General features: G+C 36.6%; 1 protein-coding gene across 1 annotated transcript in view; it reads right to left on the bottom strand.

Moving 5' to 3' along the window:
- SYT10 (synaptotagmin 10) overlaps positions 1–23,505 on the bottom strand; it is a 99,106-nt gene that overhangs the window by 41,985 nt on the left and 33,616 nt on the right. The window contains exon 3 of the mRNA XM_027858986.1: positions 5,616–6,183. Within this exon, the coding sequence (XP_027714787.1) occupies positions 5,616–6,183 (568 nt within the window). The remainder of the gene's footprint in view (positions 1–5,615; positions 6,184–23,505) is intronic.

The following is a 23,505-nucleotide window of genomic DNA, read 5'->3' as shown; positions in this document are numbered from 1 at the left end:
ACACAGGAAAAGGCACAAAAACCTATTACAGCAGAGGGAAAGAAGGGAGAGAGATGAGTATTGTTTGAACCTTACTCTCATCAGATTTGGCTCAAGAAGGGAATAATATAATCAGTTAGGTACTAATATTGATAGATTTAACCCTTCTCAGCAATACAAGGATCTAAGACATCTCCAAAGGCCTCATGATGGAAAATGCTATCCATATCCAAAGAAAGAACTATGGAGTTTGAATGCAGATCGAAGCATACTATTTGCTATTTTTTTTCCTTCTGTTGTGTTTTGTTTCCTCTTTGTGGTGGTTCCTCCTATTGGTTCTAATTCTTACTTACAATATCACTAATGTGAAAATAAGTTTAATAGGAATGTATATGTATAGCCTATATCAGATTGTGCACCATCTTGGGGAGGGTGGTGGGGAAGAAGGAGGAGAAAAATTTAAAACTCAAAAGCTTATGGAAGTGATTGCTGATAAATCAAAATAAATTAAAAAAATAAAAGAAATAAAAGAAATCTTTATCTTTTTCATGTTTTCCATTTTTTTTTATTTAGAAGATGTCAAAAGGCATTCTTTTCATCAATTATCCACAGAAGGAGCAGGACCTTGACTAGAAACTTCAGATAATGATAGGTTTGCAAAGTGCTTTACAAATATCATCTCATTTGGTTCTCAAAATTCCGTGAGGTAGGTGCTATTATTAGCCCTCTTCTATAGATGAGGAAATGAGGCTGATAAATCATTAAGTGATTTGTCCAGTATCACACAGCTAGTGAGTGTCTTCAGGGAAGGTCTCCCTGACTCCATGTCCAGTGCTCTATCCACTGTACCATCTAGCTGCCCCTATGGGTAATACTAATGGAAAGGGAAACAGGCAAGCCAATCCCAGGTATTAAAAAAGAAAGGGACTGAAAAATGTTCCTTATCCACCAGTCCCCATTTTTACTTCTTGCCACTCCACATCACTCTCTTCATCCTTGCTGGAGTCCTTCCCATTGGCCACATGAGTCACTTTGACATGGGAGAATACTTGCTTCTACTTCCTGGTAAGTTAGGAAGGTGAATAGAGAAAGGTTCCTAATTCCATTTGTTTTCTTCCCTCTTTTCTTCTAGCATCCTGAAATCTGGCTTCTGACCTCATCACTTGGCTGAAAATTCTTTCTCCAAAGTTACTCATGATCTCTAAATGATAAAACATTCAGTCAATTATTATATAAGCAATTATTAAGTGCTTACCTAAGCCAGGCACTGTACTAAGCACTAAGGATAGGAAAAAAGGTAAAAATAGCCCCTAGTATGAAGGAGCTCACAGATCTATAGAGGTAACATGCATACAATTATGTGCAAATAAGATATGTAGTCAGTTAGTCAGTAATTCTTTATTAAGCACCTACTACATACTATGCTAAGTGCCAGGGTCCTGTTATCAAGGAGATCACAGTCTAATAGAAGAGACGATATGAAAATATCTATCTATAATCAAGATATATGGAGGATAAATTGGAAATAATCAATGGAGGGAAGACATTGGAATTAATAGAGATTAGGAAAGGCTACCTGTAGAAGGTGGTATTTTAGCTGGGACTCGAAAGAAGCAAGGGAAGCCAGGAGGCAGAGATGAGGAGGGAGAGCAGTTCATGAGTGGGGGACAATGAGAAAAAATGCTCAGAATTTGGAGATGGAATGTCTTGTTCATGGAGGCTAGTGTCACTGGACCACAGAGTACACAGAAGAGAATAAGGGAATAATGATAAGGATGATAATAACAATCATTATTTTTATAATTTTGACTGGAAGAGTCTGTGAATGTATGAAAATATTATTCATAGTTCATAGCATTGAAAAAGTTATACTAACCACTGAATTATATACAATTAATATACAAAATATATTGAAAATATATTTCAATATTATTGTTATTTCTACAAGATTATGGATATACAATAGCTTCAGAATGATGTTATACATGGAAGCAATATGTAATTGAAGAAGAAACAGACTCAACCCTTAACATTTAGATAGATCCATTTGTGGATATTTAAAAGGATATACTTTTTAATAAAATTGTTTAAGAAGCATCATTTTTCTAACACTACATGAATTATAATGCAAAAAGTGCACAATTCAGTAAGCTCCTATATATGTATACATCAGAAATGTGATCCCTTTTCATAATTGCCCTCCATACCTTGATCTCACATTATGAAAATTAAAAAGTGAAATTTCAACAACTGACAATATTGTGATACTGTACTAAAACATTTCAACTCAACTCATAAAGTGCTGAAGTATTAACTGCAACTCATCTATGCTGTTATGCTAAAATAATAAATATTAAATGTACTTATAACAAAGAAGCACACTTCCAAGCAATTTTAGATTTAAAAAAACTTTTTGGTTTTCTTTGTTCTTGACTGTTTATGCCCCTGAAGAAGACTAATATTTTAAAACTCATTAAGATTGATGAACATGATTTTTTGTATATAATTTTATTTTATTTTTAATAGTATTTTATTTTTTACAATTACATGAAAAGACAAATTTTAATATTCCTTTTTTAATTTTCAGTTCTTGATTCAACCATTCTGTAGAGCAGTTTGGAACTATGTCCAAAGGGCTATAGAAATATGCATACCCTTTGACCTAGCAAGGCCTATATCCCAAAAGAGATTTAAAAAAAAGGTCCTATATGTACAAACATTTTTATAGTAGTTCATTTCTGGGGGCAAAGAATTAGAAATAGAGGGGGATGCCCATCAATTGGGGAATGGCTGAACAAGTTGTGATATGTGATTATGATGGAATACCATTGTACTATAAGAAATGACGAACAGGATGCTCTCAGAAAAATCTGGAAAATAAGAAGATACAGTGTGTCCAAAAAAAAGTTTTGAGTTCTGAATTTTCTCCCTCCCTCCCACACCTCCTTCCTCTGTAAGATGGTAAGCAATTTGATATAGGTCATATATTTACAATCACGTAAAACATATTTCCATTTTAGTCATGTTGTGAAGGGAGAAATAGACTAGAAGAAATACACATACACACACACACAAATAAAGTGAAAATAGTATGCTTTGATCTGCATTCAGACTCCGTCAGTTCTTTCTCTGGAAAGGAATAGCATTTTTCACCATGAATCCTTTGAAATTGTCTTGAATCCATGTATAACCTATATCAGATTGCCTGCCTTCTCAGTGAGAGGGGAAGAGGAGAAGGGAAAGGCAGGAGAGAATTTAGAATTCAAAATTTTTTAAATGAATGTTAAAAAGTATTTTTGTATGTAATTGGAGAAAATATTAAATTTTTTCAAAAAAGAAATTGTCTTGGATCATTGTATTGCTGAGGAGAGCTAAGTCATTCATAGCTAATCATCATACAACATTGCTATTACTGTGTACAATGTTTTCCTGGTTCTACTCATTTCATTTTTAATCAGTTCATGTAAGTTTTTCCAAGTTTTTTCTGAAATCCACTTGATTGTCATTTCTTATAGCACAATAGTATTTCATTACATTCATACACCTCAAATGTTCAGCCACTCCCTAATTGATGGAAATCCCCTAAATTTCCAATTTTTTGCCACCAAAGAAAGGTGCTATAAATATTTTTGTGCAAGTTGGTCTTTCTTCTCCCTCTTCTCCTGCTTTTTTTTTTTTAATCTCTTTGGGATAATAAACCTAGTAGTGGTACTGGATCAAATGGTATGCACAGTTTTATAGCCCTTTGGGCATAGGATGAACATGATTTTTAAGTAGATCTGCTAGACTATTAAAAGTTAAAATTTAAAACAATAATCAAACAAAGTTAACTGTTGGGTATTTCAAGTTCATTCATATATCTCTTTTCTATGGCAACTTTTGTAGGAAGTTATTTTCCCTACAAAGGTCCACAAAGCTCTCTACCTTGGAAACTCACTCTAGATTTCATAAAATGGCCACTCCTTTTAATTGGTTGTTTCTTTCCAGAATGTCCATTTTAAAGAAGACATTCAGGCCACCCATGGCTTTATTCCTTTCCAGATACCCCTTGTGATTCTTTTTCTCCATTTTCTCTACAGTGCCCTCTAGCTGGGTAATTTCCCCTTTCTTCCTTCTAGCTTCCTTTTATATCCTGGTCTTCTCCATTAGAATGTAAGTTTTATGATGGCAAGGACTATCTTTCTACTTGCATTTTTATTTCTAATGCTCTGCACAGTGCCTGGTACATTGTATGTACTTAAGTGATTGTTGATTAGCTTTCCCCTCCTCATTTTGAAACTCTATTAAAAGGTAGTAAGCTTCTTAAGCCAAAACCAATGCCAATAAGTTTTCAAAATTAATATTAGGTATATCATACTATAATATTAATATTAAAAGTTTTTAAATTTATGTTCCATTCATAGTTTTTCATGAATTTTAAAGGTATTTAGTGCTACATATAAATTACAGTTAAATGTAAGTTACATTGTGTTGTATAGTTGAATTCAATGCTGTGCATTTTATTTGGTTGTACTGAGTGAGATCCAAGGTTCACAAAAAAGTGTTATATATTATATTAGGGACCTAATTTTACTATCACCATCATGATTATCTTAGATGCCCACATAAAAACTCAATAATGATAAATGGTGGAGAAGATGTGGGAAAATTAGAACACTAATGCATTGTTGGTGGAGTTGTGAACTGATCCAATCATTTTGGAGAGCAATTTGGAACTATGCCCAATGGGCTATAAAAATGTGCACGTCCTTTGATCCAGCAATAGCACTTCTAGAACTATATCCCAAAGAGATCATAAAAATGGGAAAATGACCCACACATACAAAAATATTTATAGCAGCTTTTTTTGTGGTGACAAAGAATTGGAAATTGAGGGGATGCCCATCAATTGGGGAATGACTGAACAAGTTGTGGTATATGAATGTAATGGACTACTATTGTCCTATAAGAAATGATGAGCAAACGGACTTCAGAAAAACCTGGGAAGACTTGTATGGACTGATGCTGAGTGAAATGAGCAGAACCAGGAAAATGCTGTACATAGTAACAGCAACATTGTGCATTGACTAACTTTGATAGACTTAGCTCTTCTCAGCAATGCAAGGATCTAAGACATCTCCAAAAGTCTCATGATGGAAAATGCTATCCACATCCAGAGAAAAAACTATGGAGTTTGAATGCAGATTGAAGCATGCTATTTGCTCTTTTTTCCTTCTGTTTTGTTTTATTTCTTCTTTCTTGTGGTTCCTCCTATTGGTTCTAATTCTTCTTTATGACATGACTAACATGAAAATATGTTTAATAGGAATGTATTTGTGGAGCCTATATAAGATTGCATGCCATCTCGTGGAGGGAGGCGGAGAAAATTTTAAACTCAAAAGCTTATGGAAGTGATTGTTAAAAATGAAAATAAATTAATCAAAAATTTTTTAAAAATAAAAAAAAACTTTTACTAAATCACATCCTAAAAATATATACTCTCTATATATGTAATAAGTATGTTAGGGCTGTTCTGATGATTGTCTAATATTTCCATCCACTTCAAAGTTAAAAAGTAAAATATCATCTCAAATATTCTGATATTATGATGAACCATTTTACTGGAAATGAATACATTTAAGGAAATCATTACTTACAGTAGTTGCACAATGGATGTCTTTCCACACTGAAGCTTCCCTGGAAAGATCAGAGACTTCAAAAAAATTATCCAGAATCACTTCCCCAATCATGTCATGTCTCGAAAATCTGTCAAAATCATATATACTTAAGTGTAGTTTTCTGTTGCTCAGTTGGTCGTAGGCTACAGGAAATTGAAAGGTTTCTTCAAATAAGGGGTTTAAAGTCTTTCTGTGTACCCGGGTCTGAAACTTCTTTTTTCTATCTGGAAGAAGATATATTTTCACATAAGGGTCAGATGTTCCTGTGAAGTCTTTTGCAGGTAAATCTAAGGCTTTGATAATATTAACAATGAGTAGTTCATTTTCATAATCATATTGGAGAGTAAAGTTAAGTTTCCCACAAGATTTGACATCTTCTTTCCTGCTGCCCTCAGAGTCAACTGACTTCTGTTTATAGAGCTCAGGTTTTATTCTCCCAATGTTGGTTGTTGTCTCTCCCCTCCATAAAACTGGTTCTGTGCCCACAGAAAAATCAACACTGGATACTTGTATTTGCCTTGGTAGATGTCTCCTGAAGGAATTATGCCTGCATGTACACACAGACAGATAGACACACACTGCTTAGGTTATCTGGAGTAAAAGGTACACAAATATAACTATTTCCCCATCTTTTTTCATAATTAAACATTTTTTTAAAAAGCAGAACTTTGACAAGCTAACAATCTTCAGAGAAATTTACCTAGTGGTATTTTCTTGTTTTTTACAAATCAGATTCACACTAATGTATTTTTCTCCAAATTTTTGGCACTTTGTATAACAATTCTCAAAAGGAATATTTGATACCCAAATATTCAAGTTAGAAGTTTTGTTATCTGGATATGCATATACATATACATACATATATACACCTACATATTCACACACATATATATATATATACATATATATATATAAAGACAGATTGGGGGCAGCTAGGTGGTACAGTGGATAGAACCGTGGCACTGAAGTCTGTAGGGCCTGAGTTCAAATGTGACTTCAGACCAAAAACTTGACACTTACTAGCTGTGTGACCCTGGGCAAGTCACTTAACTCCAATTGCCTAAAAAAAAAGATAGATCATGGGGACAGAGAGGGTCCCCCAAGAAATGTCTACTTGAAATTGGTATTTTCTGGGTCTGTATCTCCCAAAGGTACATGTTGTGAACCTTTACTTATATGTTTAGCTTTAATAGTCAGAGAAAACAAGTAGTTCAAATTAAAGACATTTAATAAGAAAAGTAGCAACAAACCATTTCCTCCATAAATCCACATTCTTCCACAAATATATACATTAATAAAAAGAGTGGTCACATGTAGGAAACACATGAGGCCAGGATGTATGTGTGGAAGGATACATACAAGGAGCAACTGTGGCACACATAAGGAAGGCCAATAAACACCTTCAGTGTTGAACTGCCTTTCGGCAGTAATGCCATTTTTGCTGCCTCCACTGGGCATTCCCCTCTCATCACACAGTTTCTGGTAGATGTTGTTTTGCATAGTATCATGTAGAGACTGTCACATTCAGATATAATTTGCTAGACATTGCTTGGCTAGATTCATAGTCTTGAGCTTCTGACTCAGCTGAAATGATGATGAGGATGATAATGATGATGATGATGATGATGACAACGACGACTAGGTGGTGCGGTGAATAGAGCACTGGACCTGTAATCAGGAAGATCTGAGTTAAAATCTGGCCTTAGATACTTAGCTGTGCATCCTTGAGCAAGTCTTTTCACTTCTATTTGCATCAGTTTCCTCATTTGTAAACTGGCGATAATAAAAGCACCTACCTCTTTGAAACTTAAAATTGATACCCTACTTTATTCTGTATTATTTATTAATTATTGTTTGAGAATTATATCTAATCCCTGGAATCAGTACTTAGGTAGTAGTTTGATTTAAAAGGATAGTTTTAATACTTAACATTAGAAGGTCTGACTTCTTAATGAAAGTGTAACTTCCCTATTTTTCTGGGCTGCAGCTTGGGTTCTAATTGCAGATGAGAAGAAGGAGGTGGTGAACCTCCATAGCCATCAAAAATTTTGTCTGCCTGGTAATAAGTAATAGTTCTTTAACACATGACTTTACAGAGGATAATGATTAACTGTTTCCCTCACTGTCATTTGTCCAGGAAATCTCCTCCTGTAAATTATTCTAAATGTAAGCCTACCTTTCACCTTTACCAGCTCTATAAAAGACTGCTCTGCCTGCTCTAATGCATCTCTGGCTACTGAAGGACTATTGAAAATAACTTACTGGCAACTGCTAGTAATACTAAGAAATGATCATGCTTGGAAACTTTTTGCCTCTTCATAGATTTCTATTGACACAATACAGAGTGTTGTGAGGATCAAAATAGATAATATTTGTAAATGATGCAGCAGAGTACCTAGTACATGATAAGTGCTATATAAATGCTGGACATTATCACTAGTTATATATTCCATTAAGATTTACAAAGTACTCTGTCCACTGCATCACCTAGATCTATATCTTCAAAATAAGAGCGGAGATTGCCATGCTCTCTCTGTTTAGATAAAACATACAGGCTTTTTAAAACTCTTTTAGAAAAGGTAGCAACAGTATCTGGAGCCAAGATGGTAGAATGGTAGGAAGTAATGTGGTGAGTTCCATTCCATGAACTTCTAATAGATCTAGAAAATGCACCAGACCAAATCCTGATGGAGAAATCCAGAAAAAACCATAGGTAGTCATTTGTCAAAATTAGCTTGGCATAGGGAGACAAACAGGGAGGTCTGCAGACCTTGCACGGTCAGGGAAGAAATATACCACAAACAAAGCACCTAGGGAGAAGCAGTTCAAGACCTCTACAGGGGCTCCTCCAGACTCATACCAGGACATTGTGACAGGTAGATGCTGTCTACCACCCACTTCTAGGTCACAGATCTGGGGTGGACTAAGAAATGGATTTACTAATGAGAATGGGGCAATAAAGGGGGAAATTCTGAAGCAAGCAGTAGTGTGGCTTAGATATCACACCAGAGCAAGGTCTCATTTTCAGCATCTAGCCCAGGCTACAGATAAATAATTCCAGGCCAATGGATAGTCATCAATTCTGCCACTCTGAACCAACAAAGTTTCCCCTCTGACTAATAGGGGCAGAGTCCAGCAGCAGTCTACTTTTGCTCAAGAGAATTCAACCCACATCAGGAACTTGCAGATCTCAGACCAGGGGGGCAGCACTCAGACTTTGCCCTGGATCAGCTCACTCTGGGAGCACTGAAAACTTACTGGATCTGAGCTTGAACTGCCCCAGAGATCTACGATAAATCCCAAGAAAGCAGCAATCAGACCAGCCCAGACTTTCCCTCTAGAAATCTGGCAGAGATCAGTCCTAACATCAAATATGAAGGCAAGACATAGGCTGGAAGAATGGGCAAACAAAAAAGGAACCCAGCTACAATGAGCTGTAATGGTGGCAGAAACACTCAAGATACAAACATGAAAGAAAAGAATGACTACAAAATATTTACAAAAATGCATCAGGGTATAACACAGTTTGAGCAGAAATTCAATTAGAATTCTTGAAAGAGATGATGTTTTTAAAAGTGTTAAATATTTTTATAAGGGGAATTAGAGTACTTGAGGAAAATAACAGAAAGAAATTGGAGCTATGGAAGAAAGAATTGAAAGAGAAATGAACAGCTTGGTACAATCCAAAATCTTGCAACTCCCTTAAAATTAGAATTATCCAATAGAAACCAAAGATTTCATGAGACAGCAAGAAATATTACAACAAAGTCAAAAATCTAAAAAGAGAAGAAAACATGAGGTGTCTCAGAGCAAAAACAAAAGACCTGGAAAACAAATTGAAGAGCAAAAAATTGAGAAGCATTGGATTTCTGTACACCATGTTAAAAAAAGAGAGTAGGCATTAAATTTCAAGAAATCTTTCTTTTTTTTTGTTTTGTTGTTATTTTTTCCCTTGGGCAATAGGGTTAAGTGACTTGCCCAGGGTCACACAGCTAGTAAGTGTTATATGTCTGAGGCCAGATTTGAACACAGGTCCTCCTGAATCCAGGATTAGTGCTCTATCCACTGTGCCACCTAGCTGCCCCCTCAAGAAATCTTAAGAGAAAACTTTTCACAATTCTAAAAGCAAGGTGGAAATAAAAAGAATCACCAATTGAAAGAAATCCCACATCACACCTATCAGACTGGCTAACATGCAAAACAGGAAAATGGTAAATGCTTGAGAAGATGTGGGAAAATTGTAATACTAATGCATTGTTGGTGGAGTTGTGAACTGATCAACCATTCTGGAGAGCAATTTGAAACTATGCACAAAGGGCTATAAAACTGTGCATACCCTTTGACCCAGCAACACCACTTCTAGGGCTATATCCCAAAGAGATCATACAAATGTGAAAAGGACCCACATGTACAAAACATTCATAGTAGCTCTTTTTGTGGTGGCCAAGAATTGGAAATTGAGGGGATGTTCATCAACTGGGGAATGGCTGAACAAGTTGTGGTATATGAATGTAACAGAATACTATTGTGCTTTAAGAAATGATGAGCAAGCAGACTTCAGAAAAACCAGAAAGACTTATATGAACTGATGCTGACTGAAGTGAGCAGAACCAGGAGAACATTGTACACAATAACAGCCACATTATGCAATGACTAACTTTGATAGACTTATCATTTCTTAGTAATGCAAGGATCTAAGACAACTCCAAAAGTCTCATGATGGAAAATGCTGTTCACATCCAGAAAAAGAACTATGGAGCTTGAAAGCAGATTGAAGCATATTATTTGCTCTCTTTTTTTTTTTCTTCTTTCTCATGGTTTCTCCAGTTGGTTCTAATTCTTCTTTACAACACGACTAATGTGAAAATAAGTTCAACATGAATGTATATGTTGAGCCTATATCAATTTACATGCCATCTGGGGTGGAGGCAGGGGGAGATAGGGAGAAAATTTGGAACTCAAAATCTTATTGAAGTGAATGTTGAAAACTAAATATAAATAAATAATTTTATTTAGAAAAAAAGAAATTAATCCCAAAATTGAAACTCCCAGGATATCACAACTAAATTCTGGAACTTTGAGGTCAAAGAAAAAGTAATGCAAACAGCCAGAAAGAAAGAATTCAAGTACCAAGGAGCCATGGTCAAGATGACACACAACCCAACAGTCACCACTAAAAAGAAGTGGAAAAGATTAAATGTGTTATTCCAGAAAGGAAAGGATATGAACTTAGAGTCAAGATTAATTTACCCATCAAAACTTAGTATAATGTTACAGTGGGAAAAAGTAGACCATTAATGAAATAAAGTACTTCTAATTATTGATGATGAAAAGAAAGACCAGAGTTGCAGAGAAATTCTGAAGTTTAAACACAGGCATGAAGAGAAGCATAGATAAGTAAACATGAATGAACAATGATAAAGAACTAAACAAAGATAAATCTCTTATAGTCAAATACGGGAAGTTGGATCCCCTCTGAACCGTATTATCATTATCCAATTAGGTAAGGCCTTGGAGAAATTTTGTTTTTTCTTGATGATCTTAAGAAAAGAATGGAGAGGGGAATAGTAAAACATTAGGAGGGGAAGGAAGAAGAGAAAGAAAGGTTAGGCAAAACTATCTCAATATAATCAGTGTGCACAGGTAAACATGTATACAAACAATAAGTAGGGTGTGTATGGGGAGCAACCAAGACTTGAACCTCATACTCAACTGAATTGGTCAAAAGAAGGAATACACACACACACACACACACACACACACACACACACACACACACACAAAGTAGAGCACACAAATACATTTCATTTAAGAGGGAAAGGAGAAAAGGAATGAATTGATAATTAATTTATAAAATTATGAAATAGGGGTAGGCACACTTGGTTCTATGAGTACTCACTATGAAAGACCATGCTTGACAATGGGAAAAACAAGCAATCACACTTTAATAACCATAACAGATGTAAGACAAGTTCAGCAATTGCAAGAAATTTACTAAGTTCAGGGATTCACATACCCTAACAAGTACTGTGGAGTGTTTGTGAAATTCTGCTAGGTATGTTAAGATGTCCAGGATATTGGGGGCAGATGAATGGATCAGGATGGTCCCAACATTGTGCCTGGATAGAATATTGAGCTATTTGGTTAAGATAGATCATTTTGGACAGAATAGGTCCAGTGGGCCTCCATGAGCATCCACACGTTCCCAAGACTGAGATGACTAAAGGAATGGATGCAACTGTAAGGGCAGTATGATGGGCACTGAAGAGCAATATATGGGGTCCTGGAAGGACGGCACCTCTGCTGGTAGATCTTGGTAGATTTTGGTAGATCTTGGGGCTTGATTCTGGGTTCTATTTGGTTCTTTAGTCCTATACTTGTGGAACTTCTGGATTGGTTAGGGCTCTTAGGATTGCTGGGGGGGGGTCTTCCCTGCAGAACTTCCCATTTGGACAACCAGTGAGCCTCCCATCACTGTACCCCAAATTGCTATACCTCAAGCTATATCTCTAGCTGTTGCTCTTCTTGCTGCTGTACCTTCAGTTTCTGTGCCTTCTACTCTTATGATAATGTCTTTGCACAAGTTCCCCAAAGAAACTATTGATCAAGGTTACCACATCTAAGGAAACTCCTCCTTCTACTAGGGATACTAGTTGTGCCACTGCATAATGCATGGTGATGAAGACCCAGTGGGTGGGCACAAGGGTATGACACAAATTAGGATGTGGTATCACTCTGGGTGCCTCTTTGGCTGATGCTGAAGGCAAGAAGGTAATAGAAGAGGTGATGGCCATGGGTCTTGTGAAGGAACGTAGTATAGAGGTAGTGAGGACCTCTGAGCAAGGCAAAGAAGGTATAGGAGGTACATTCTTGTCCATAGACAGTGAGTGGTGTGTTGGGTACATTACCAGAAATCATTGTTCCTTGGGTTGCAAGTTCCTTGGTTGTGAGCTATATAGGTGGAGTGGGATATGATGTGGACAGAGTTGTAAATCAATGAATGTCCTACACCATTGATGGAACAGTTTCCATGGTCCTCTTCATGATGCTTGTTGTCTTCTCCAGGGTGGGGTACATCCTTGAATTCCCTTCTGACATAGGTTCAGTGCCCTGGTTGGAGTTGAGACTGTCATGTTGGTGTTAGAATAGGCAAGAGACTTTCCATTCCCCATGTGGTTTGGCAGTTATATGGGGGTGACTATGCCATCATGGCTCAGTGTTGCCTTCATTGTCCCACTTATCAGTATGGTGAACATGGTGGCCTGGGGTGGTCTGGTCATTGATACTGTGGGTGTTTCCCTTTCCTCTATGGTTAGGGCATTCTACTGCATCACCACTCCCTTATCTGCCACCCATACTGTTCCAACTCTCTTTCACACCCTGGTCCCTAACCACTGTGAGGGAAAAGTGGTGTGGGTTCCCTCTTAGATGTGGGTGTCAGGAGGTCTCAGCATACCATTTGAGGTCATCTGCCTTGTTATTCTGAGTGAGTCAAGGACTAGGATATGGGTCACATGTGTTGTAGTGAGGGCTCAACGGACCATAAGGGTGGCTTGTTCAGCATGTAGAATGCTTTAGGCACCATCTAGTTTCCCAATCAATAAACATTTCTTAAGCATCTAATATGTGCCAGGTACTGTTCTAAGCTTGGGGTGATAAAAAAAAAAAAGGCAAGACAGGCCCTGACCTCAAGGAGCTTACAATCCTGCAAACAAATATATATACAAAGCAAGATAAAAAGGAGATAATTTAAAGAGGGAGAATACTGGAATTAAGAGGGGTTAAGGAAGGCTTTCTGTAAAAGGTGAGATTTTAATTGGGACTTAAAGGAATTCAGGGAGATCAGTAGGCAGAGCAGAAGAGGGAGAACATTCCAAGAATGGGGAAAAGCCAGAGAAAATGCTCTTCACTGAGAGATAAAGTGTCTTATTCTTAGAACGGCAAGAATCAAAGAGTACATGTTGAAGAGTCAAGTGTAAGACAATTGGAAAGGGAGGAGGGGGCTAGGTTATGAAGGGTTTTAAATGTCAAAAAGCATTTTGTATTTGCTCCTGGAGGCAATAGGAAGCCATTGGAGTTTACTGGGTAGTAGCAGGGGAGGGGTAATATAATCAGATCTGTGTTTTAGGAAAATCACTTTAGTGACTGAATGGAGGATAGATTGGAGGGGTAAAAAGACTTGGGGCACACTGACCCACCGGCAAGCTATTGCAGTAACCCAGACATGAAGTGATAAGGACCTGTACTAGAGAGGTGGCACGTCAGAAAAGAGAAGGGGATATATTCAAGAGATATTGCAAGGGTGAAATCAACAACAGCATGGATAGGGGGGCTGAGAGATAGTGAAGAATCCAGGATGATTCCAAGAGTTGTGAGCCTGAAGAAGTGAGAGGGTGGTATTGTCCTCAACAGCAATAAGAAAGGTAGAAGATATTGAATTTAAGATGTCTACTGGACATCCAGTTGGAGATGTCTGAAAGGCAGTTGGAGATAGGACACTGAAGATCAACAGAGAGACCAGGGCAAGAAAGATAGATAAAGTACCATAAAGATGGTAATTAAATCCATGAGGGCTAATGAGATCACCAAATGAAGTAGGACAAAGATGGAAGAGAAAAGGACTCAGGACAGAACCCTGACAGAACCCTTATTTGAGGATGTTGATGCCAACTCTGTAGATATGTAAATCTCCTCTTTAAATCAGCTACTGTGAATTTTCTAAATGTGGTTTAATCTGTAACCTGACTTGGTTTACCAACAAAGTATGTTTAGGCAGGCTTGTTTCCTTAAGGGTTGTATGAGATTTTGATTCTGCTTAAGTTTGCTCTGCTTTTTTGGGGGGTGAGGGGTGGGAGCTGAGCCAAGATGGTGGAGAAAAGGTAGGGATTCCCTTGAGCTCTCCTCAAAACCCCTCAGAACAACTTTAAATGATGTTCTTAAAAATTCTGGAGTGGCAGAACCCACAAATGGATGGGGTAAAATACTTTTCAGTCTGAGACAACTTAGAAGGTTAGTGAGAAAGGTCTGTTGCACCATGGTGAGAGCAGAGCACAGTCTAATGAAGGTTGTGTTAGCCTAGAGCTGGCCCCAGAAAGCAGGAAAAGGCCTCGGTAGGAACTGACTTAGCAGCAGCATTTGCTGCTTCCAGAGCTCTCAGCCCACAGATGGTAAGTGGGTTGTACAACTGTTTTTTTCTTTTCTGGCACTGGGGGCAGGACTCTGCTGTTTTGCCCATACTTAGAGCTGAGTCACAAACCTGGTTGGCAGTCCCAGGGTGAAGAGTAGCATTACCACATCAGAGCTTGCTGCAGCAGTGGAGCATGGACTTTGGACACAATTCCAGGACAAAAAAAAAAGAATGCTTGTGGTCACTCACAGACCAGAACACTGGCCAGGAAAGAAGAAAATACATCTCTCCTTAGATCATACTACCTTAGAAAAACTGAAAGCCTATAGATCCCCAGAACTAGCTATGAAAACTGCTGTAAAAACCCTGAAGCTTGAGACAGTGTGCCCTATACCCTGGAAGCAGAGACCAACTTTAGCAAAGAGTTAAAAGTCAAAAAATAGGTTGGAAAAATGAGCAAACAACAGAAAAAATTCTGACTATTGAAAATTTACTATGGCAACAAGGAAGATTAAAACACATACTCAGAAGACAACAAAATAAAAAATCCTACATCCAAAACCTTAAAAAAATATGAATTGGTCTCAGGCCATGGAAGAGTTCAAAAAGGATTTTAAAAATCAAGTAAGAGAGGTAGACAAAAAATTTGGATAAGAAATGAGAGTGATGTAAGAAAATCATGAAAAAAATTGTTAACAGCTTGGTAAAGGAGGCACCAAAAAATACTGAAGAAAATAGCACCTTAAAAAATAGACGAAGCCAGGGCAGCTAGATGGCTCAGTGGACAGAGCTCTGACCTTGGAGTTAGTAGGACCTGAGTTCAAATCCAGCCTCAGACACTTGACGCTTACTAGCTGTGTGACCTTGGCCAGGTCACTTAAGCCTGATTGCCTCACCAAAAAGCAAAAAAAAAAAAAAGAAAGAAAAAAAAAGATGAGGCCAAATAGTAAAGAAGGCACAAGAATTCAATGAAGAGAAGAATGCCTTGAAAAGCAGAATTGGCCAAATGGAAAAAGAAGCACAAAAATTCACTGAAGAAAAGAACTCCTTAAAAAGTAGAATTGGCCAAATGGAAAAGGAGATTCAAAAGGTCATTGAAAAAAATAATTACCTAAAAATTAGAATGGAGCAAATGGAAGCTAGTGAATTTATAGGACAGAAAAAAACAATAAAGTAAAACCAAAAGAATGAAAAAAAATGGAAGAAAATGTGAAATATCTCATTGGAAAAACAACTGACCTGGAAAATACTTTTTTTATTTTATTTTTCTTGGGTTTTTTTTTTCGGTTTGTTTTCTTTTACAGCACAACAAATATGGAAATGTGTTTCACATGACTACACATGTATAACCAATATCGAATTGCTTGCCTTCTGAATGTGAGACTGGGGAGAAAGAGAATTTGGAGCTCAAAATTTTGAAAATGAATGTAATTGGGAAAATAAAATACTAAATAAATAATTTTTTAAAAGTTTGTTCTACTTTTATGATATTGGAGGTCTGGGATTATTAATCTATTTTTAAAAACTTTTATAGAATGTATGAGAAAGAATATATAAAATTACAACATGGAAAAGTATTTTTCTATCTGACGTAATTTTCTCTAGAAAAGCTTTTTAGAAACATCAATTCAGGTTCAACATTTTTTTTTGAATTCTGAACCTATTTAAGCAAAACAAAACATAGATTTTTATCTTTATAATTTTTTCATTGTGGTAGATTTATTTTGGTAGCAGTTTCCTACAACATGAACTCAAAAAGGAGACATTTCTCCCATAACACCAGTGAGGGAGACAAAATACAAATAACTTTGTACAATAAGCAAATATCTTTGTATAATCAATAGAAGGAAGGCACTAGAATTAAGGAGGATCTTGGAAAAGATAGGATTTTAGTTGGGATTTGAAAGGAACTGGGTAAGTCAGGAAGCAGAGAGAGATTAGGAAAGTGAACATTTCAGTTATGAGGACAGTCAGTGAAATTGTTCAGAGTTTGGAGGTAAAGTCTTTTTCTTTTTAATATGTGGAATAAAACAAGCATTTACATAACATACAATTTGAAATTTAATGTAGTATAATTTATACATAACTTTTAAAAGCAATTTAATAATTTTAAAAAGTATAATTTAAATTTTATAATATTTTTAAAAGATGATTACACATGAAACTGCAAATCTATTGTATACAACTCACTATTCCTTTTAAATATATAAAAATTATCATGTAAATTTCTTTTTCCCCTTTTTTTTCTTCTCTTCTCATCTCTTTTTTTTTCTCTCCTCTTCTCTCCCCTGGCCTAGAGGTGACTACCATTAGACACAAGTATGTATATACACACACATATATAAAATTGTTCTCTATATATTCTATTTATCAGTTCTTTCTCTGGATGCAAATAGTGTCTCTCTTCATATGTCCTTTTTTGTTAATTTGAGTATAATAGTCAAAAATGACTTATTTGTTCAAAGTCATTCTTAAAACAATATTGCTTTTACTGTTTACAGTGTTCTCTTGGTTTTGCTCATTTCTCTCTACATGATTTCATTGCAAGTCTTGCCATGTTTTTCGAAGACCATTGAACTAACCATTTCTTGTTACACAATCATATACCGCAAGTTGTTCAGCCATTCCCCAATTGATAGGCATCCCTGTAATTTCCAGCTCTTTGCCATCACAAAGAGAGCTGCTATAAATATTTTAGAACATATAGGTTGTTTGCCTTTTTCTATCTCCTGTTTGACCACATCCAGTTCATAGATCTTATATTCCAGGTTCCTATGCAATATTACAGCATCAGACTTTCCTTTCGTCACCAGACATATCTGCAGCTGAGTTTCCTTTTGGCTTTGGCCCAGCTGTTTTAATGAGGTAAAGTAGAGTTGGGCCCTTTCCTGAGGGATGGAGTCACCAAAGAAGAGAAGAAGGTCCTGGGACATAGGGTTTTTTTTTTTCCCCTTAGTAGAAATGTGACAAGTGAGAAGGAGGAAGATTCTGGAGAGTCCCAGTGATTTGGAACAATTTTTTACATAGTTCTTAATTTGTCTTTCTTTTGATAACTATTTATTCGTATCCTTTGATCACTTTTCATCATCTTCTTCCTTGTCCTCCTCCTCCTCACTACATTTATACAGTGCTTTGAAGTTTGCAATGTGCTTTAGATATATTTCCTCAATTTATCTTCAAAACAGCCCTGTAAGGTAGGGTCTAGTATTATTCCCATTTTACAGATGAGGAAATTGAAGCTAAAAGTAGTTAAAGTGACTTGCATAGAGTTTCACAGCCAGTTATGATTTGATTCGGGATTCAAATACCAGTTTTCTTGACTTCAAGCCCAATACTTTATCCACTGTATAACCTAGCTTGATCATATATTTATGAGAATTATCTCTATATCTTGCATATTAGATTCTTATCAAGGATATTTGGTGCAAAGATATTTTCCCAATTTACTGTTTCTCATCTGATCCTAGTTCTGTTGATTTTGTTAGTGCAAAAGGTCCTCAATTTCATAAAATAAAAATTGCCTATTTTATCTTTTGCAATTAACTCTATCTCCTGTTTGCTTAAAAATTCTCTCCTTAGCTATGGATGTGAAAGGTACCAAATCTAGTTCTTCTCTCTCTCTCTCTCTCTCTCTCTCTCTCTCTCTCTCTCTCTCTCTCTCTCTCTCTCTCTCTCTCTCTCTCTCTCTCTCTCTCTCTCTCTCTCTCTCTCTCTCTCTTTCTCTCTCTCCATATATATATAATTTATTCTACATATGTACATAAATATAAAGAAATAACTTTATTTTATTGTACTTATTATTTTTTCTATTCTTCTATTCTCTGATTTCTTGTAACTTATAGAGAATAATCTTATCTTATTCCAATTACCTTTCTTTCATATTTGAGGGTGTTTTTCTGGGTGTCTGAATTTCTTTCTTGGGGGGAAAGGTATTGAAATTGTTACATTTGACCACTATCTGTATTGGAGTTTGAAGCACCCTTTGTTTTTCTTAATGACAATCTGTAGGATTTTGGGTCAATACTTTAATGCTTATATCATATGTAATAAATGCTTCTTCCCTTCCTCTTCCCATCTCCTTGTATTCAGAAGTTCTAGACATTTTCTTGTGTTATTTTTGGCTTATTTTTAAATTTGTAGTGTTCTTCTGAAAGAACTATGATTCTTAAGTTAATGCTAAACATCCTGTCTTCAAGGTCAGTAACTCTGGGTTGTACAGAAGTTATTTTCTTTTAATGCTACTGCCTTTTTCTTTTATCTTTTATCAAATTTCCCTCCACTTCAGTATGCTTGTGCTCCAAAAACATTATTTTTTCTTCAACATACTTTTTTTCCAATTTGGAGAATTGTATTTTTTAAGGACTCTTCTACCTTTCTCATTTGACTTTTAAAATTCTTTGTGAGCTCTTCCAAGAAGGCTTTCTGGGCTTCAGATCAGTTCATATTCCCTTGTTGCAGATGTGGGTTTGTTGACAATGTTGTCCTCTTCAGAATTTCTGTCTTGTCTCTTCTCATAATATGAGTCTTTGGTATATTTCTTTTTAATCATGGTGTTTCTTTATTCCCTGGCCTTTAAAGAGATTGAGCTCTCCTGCTGGGGAGCAGAGGACACTGACCCAAGCTTCTTATGTTGGGAGCTTAGGTCTTGGTCACTGGCTTTGTGTGCTGGGGACTCTTATATTGGCAATTGGAGGCTGTAGGGTTCTGGCAGCTTACCTGCTGTTGGGCTGGAATCAGCAAGGCTGGAACTTTCAGGAAGTTCTAGGTTGCCTGCTTTTCCTTTCCTTTAGCTTTCTTCAGTTCCTTTTAGATGGATGCTGCAGGGTGTTTATCCGCCTGGGGCCCCTTGCAGTGCTGCCTCCTTTAGTTCTGCTGAGGCACTGGGAGATTCCTTTGCTGCAGAATGCCAAAGCACCTGTTGGTTTTCTGAACTGGTTTCCACCGGTTCCCCGCCCTCATTGAGGCACTCAGAGGTCCAGCTGTTGGTGTTTGCCTGCTCGACCACCTGGGCTTCGGAATCTCCTCCTGGTTGGTAGTTGGAGGCTATAAGGTTCTGACAGCTTACCTGGTGTTGGGCTGGAATCAACAAGGCTGGAACTTTCGGGCAACTCTAGGTTGCTTTCTTCAACTCCTTTGAGACGAATGCTGCTGGTTGCTTATCCGCCTGGGGCCCTTTGTAGTGCTGCTTCCCTTATTTTTGCTGAGGCACTGGGAGACCTGTTTGCTGGGCTACTGCACTGCTGCTCCCCATCTTTCTTCTGGTTCTGTTGTTCAGGGTTTTTTCTGGGGTGATATTTTCTGAGCTTTCAGAGGTTGATAAGGGGAGGGTGAGAGCAATTACCTTTTTACTCCACTGTCTTGGCTCCCAGAAGCGGAAGTCCCAACATTTTTCTTTCTATAGATATTCTCTGAAATGGATTCCATTTTTCCTAGTCTGCTGATTGTGATTGAATTGAACAATCTATTTTGTGTATTGAGAGTTCTTAATTACTGAGCTAAATTCATTCCTAATTTCTTCCTTTACGAATTTTATCTCTTTTGAGCCATTCTGTGGTTATTTCATTTATTTTTTACCAAGATCTTGGGTTTTCATAAAATTCTGTCCTTCATTAGGGACTACTGGTTCACTTTACTTCATATTATACTATCTACTAATCATATTTTCGTTTTGCTCATTTTTCCTTCTGATTTTTAGGAATGCTTAGGATTTTATTAATTTTTTCTTTTTATATCTTTGATGTTTAGGCTTTTTTCTTATATTTCTTGCCAAGTTCTTTGTATCTTTGACCCCTCCTGGTCAGTCTTCTCAGATGTGGGATATAAGGTTCTTTGTTTTGGATCCCTGCCTTCAGCAACCTCTGTCAGCCTGGTCCCAGCTTAGTTTAAAGAAAACCCAAAGCAATTGTTTATGCAGGTCTATTTTTAGCACATACATCCCACTCCATTCCTCCTTCTTTTTTTTCAACTTCATGTGGCTGACCAGAGTACAAGTCTTCTGTTCCTTGTGGCATGAAAGGGAGATGAGTTATTAGGGCAGAGTTTCAGCTGGATCCCTAGGTACTTTTCCTTTAGGCCCCAAACAGCCATCTGCCCTGGATATTATCCATCCACCTCATATTTCCCTCATTCCTCTCCTCCTTTTCTTTATATGGCTAAGTAAAGTCATCCTTTGTTGCAAAGTATGTGGAAGATTCAGCTACAAGGGAGGGATTTATGCCTTGAGTAATCTGCATGATTACAGACTGGTTACAGTAGTTTCCTATCTTCTTTCCCTCTGGCTGGAAGCAGCTGGCTGTCATCTGTACATTTTCAGGGTACCCAGTTTATTCTGTTCTCTTCCTATTCTTCTTGTGACTGGGTAGAGTCAGTCCCTGCTCAGTAGGGTTTTGTATGCTAGAGCTGGATGGCATAATTCAGAGATTTATCTTCTGCTTCAGGGCATGAAGGGAATGGGAAGGAAGACTCTAAGTATTAAAGTTTTTTTATGTTAATTCATAAGATAAAGACCTTACTCCATCTTTTTTTCTTATCTCAAAGATTTAGATCTAAGTATTCTGCATTTGGCTCCTACTGACTTTATTTGGAGTTTACAATGTGGTTACATTGTTGAAATTATTAGCAGAGATTTATCAGATCTGCATTTTTGTTGTTCACAAACCAGAAATATTAAATAATCACTACTTTTGTATATATTTTAGACATATGTGTCTAGAACTTAACTGTTTTAAAGGAAGAGTACTCCTTTATTTCCAGATCAATTGAAGAATCATTTCCTAGTGTATTCTAAAAATGGCAAAAGAGTAAATTTGGGGGCAGCTACTTGGCACAGTGGACAGAGCACTGGCTTTGGAGTCTGGAGGACCTGAGTTCAAATCTGATCTCAGACCAGACACTTGACACTTACTAGCTGTGTGACCCTGGACAAGTCACTTAACCCCATTTCCTAGCAAAAACAAACCAAAAAAAAAAGGAGTAAATTTATAAGATTTTTTTTGGTTTAAATCCTGAATTTCCATGGGTACACATTTAAAATTCTACATTAAATTTTGGAAATGAAAACTGAGTATATTTCTGTAATATTGCCTTGATCTTGACTTTGACCCTATCTCGGAGATTCAGGGCAACTTCATATGCAGTATCTAGAACACGCTAAAAGAAATTTTTCAAAAAAATCATAATAGAAAGGAAAGAGTACCCACAAAAAATTAGTCCTAGGAAATGCCTCTATATAGGCAGGAAATAAGTTGTGCTAATGATCTAACTAAGCCCATGGATGAACTAAAATAGGAGGGGAAAAAAGCAGATATGATGGTACATGATGAAGGTATCAAAGAGTAGAAAGGAAGAACAGTAGATGAAATTGGATGAACTTTACATAATATACTATCCTTTTGAGGTATTTTGTAATGTACACCTGGTGACTAGAACACCATTTTTATACATATGCAAAATCCAAAAACCCTATTGAAAGAGATTTTAAAAAATTATTCCACAAGCCTCAAAAGAAAGCTTCATTTTTAATATGCAGTTGTGGTAAAGAAGAAAGAACAATAGATTCAGAATCTGATCAACACTAGTAATCAGATCATCTGTGTAACTTTGGGCAAGCTTCTTGGCCTTAATTTCCTAACCTGTAAAATGAGGGAACTGGATTGAAGGATCATTAAGATTCCCTACTGCCTCTAAATGCTGAATATGGGTTTGATTCTTGGCTTTTCATTCCCTATAAAATGGGTTAGGGTGAGGGGTAGGACTGGACAAGTTGATATTTAAGGTCTCTTTTTGTCCTGTAGCTCCTTCCTGGGTCTATAACTCTGACTTTATAACCAAACCACCTACATAACTCACGAATTTAATTGAATGTGGTTAAAACTGCTATTATACTGCCTAACACAACCTTTGTTTTGTCTGACAGTTTATCACGCCTATCCAATAAATGATTGGAGTTTATCTCATTTATAAAGTAGTAGCATTTCCTTGGAACAATTGTTAGCAGAACTGAGATTAAAATCCAGGTCCTTTGTATACAAAACCAGGGTTTATTCTATTTCTCCAAACTATGGAAATCACTTCCATTTATCCCAACTCAGCTGTTTACTCTGATATCAGGACTATATTTGTCACTGTATAATTGCTATAAATAAAAACTAGGGAAAAATATATGTCCTATTCATAACTTGCTTTGCCCCAGAATTTTGCCATCTCATACTGCTTATAAAAGTTATATTTCTATAGTGATGAGTTTACAAGAGATTTATTCTAAACAACCTTGTGAATTAGGCAGTGGAAGTACTAGTGTCCTCAGTTCACAGATAGGGAATCTATAGTTAAGGAGAGTAAATGTTGGCTCAAGTTCACACAAATATTAGAGAAAAGAATCAATATCCTAGGCTAGTGTTGTTGTTTTTTTTCCACTACAATACACTACCTCTATAATTCTGAGTATCTTTAGATGTAATATAATAATCCTTTTCAATAAAACCAGTAATTGCTTTTGAATACCTCTGAATATAATAGTGCAGCTGTACATCCTTTCCTACTGGAAATCAAAGTATAGTAAAAGTGTTATTCTAGTGGAGCCAGTATCCTAATTATACAGTACTTAGGATATGTTCTAAGTCACAGTTTAGTGTGTCAGTTAACTGAAGCTTTAATTATTATAGTGCTTTACCATTTCCATGACAACACATCCCACTTGTTGGTAATGACAATGGTATGATTATTACTCTCGCTCAAATAAAA

Source organism: Vombatus ursinus, unplaced genomic scaffold (genome assembly GCF_900497805.2).
Source record: "Vombatus ursinus unplaced genomic scaffold, bare-nosed wombat genome assembly UNPS02013950.1, whole genome shotgun sequence".
NCBI classification, from domain to species: Eukaryota; Metazoa; Chordata; class Mammalia; order Diprotodontia; family Vombatidae; genus Vombatus; species Vombatus ursinus.
Note: the sequence above shows the minus strand (reverse complement) of the source record. Positions and strands in the feature narration are given on the sequence as shown.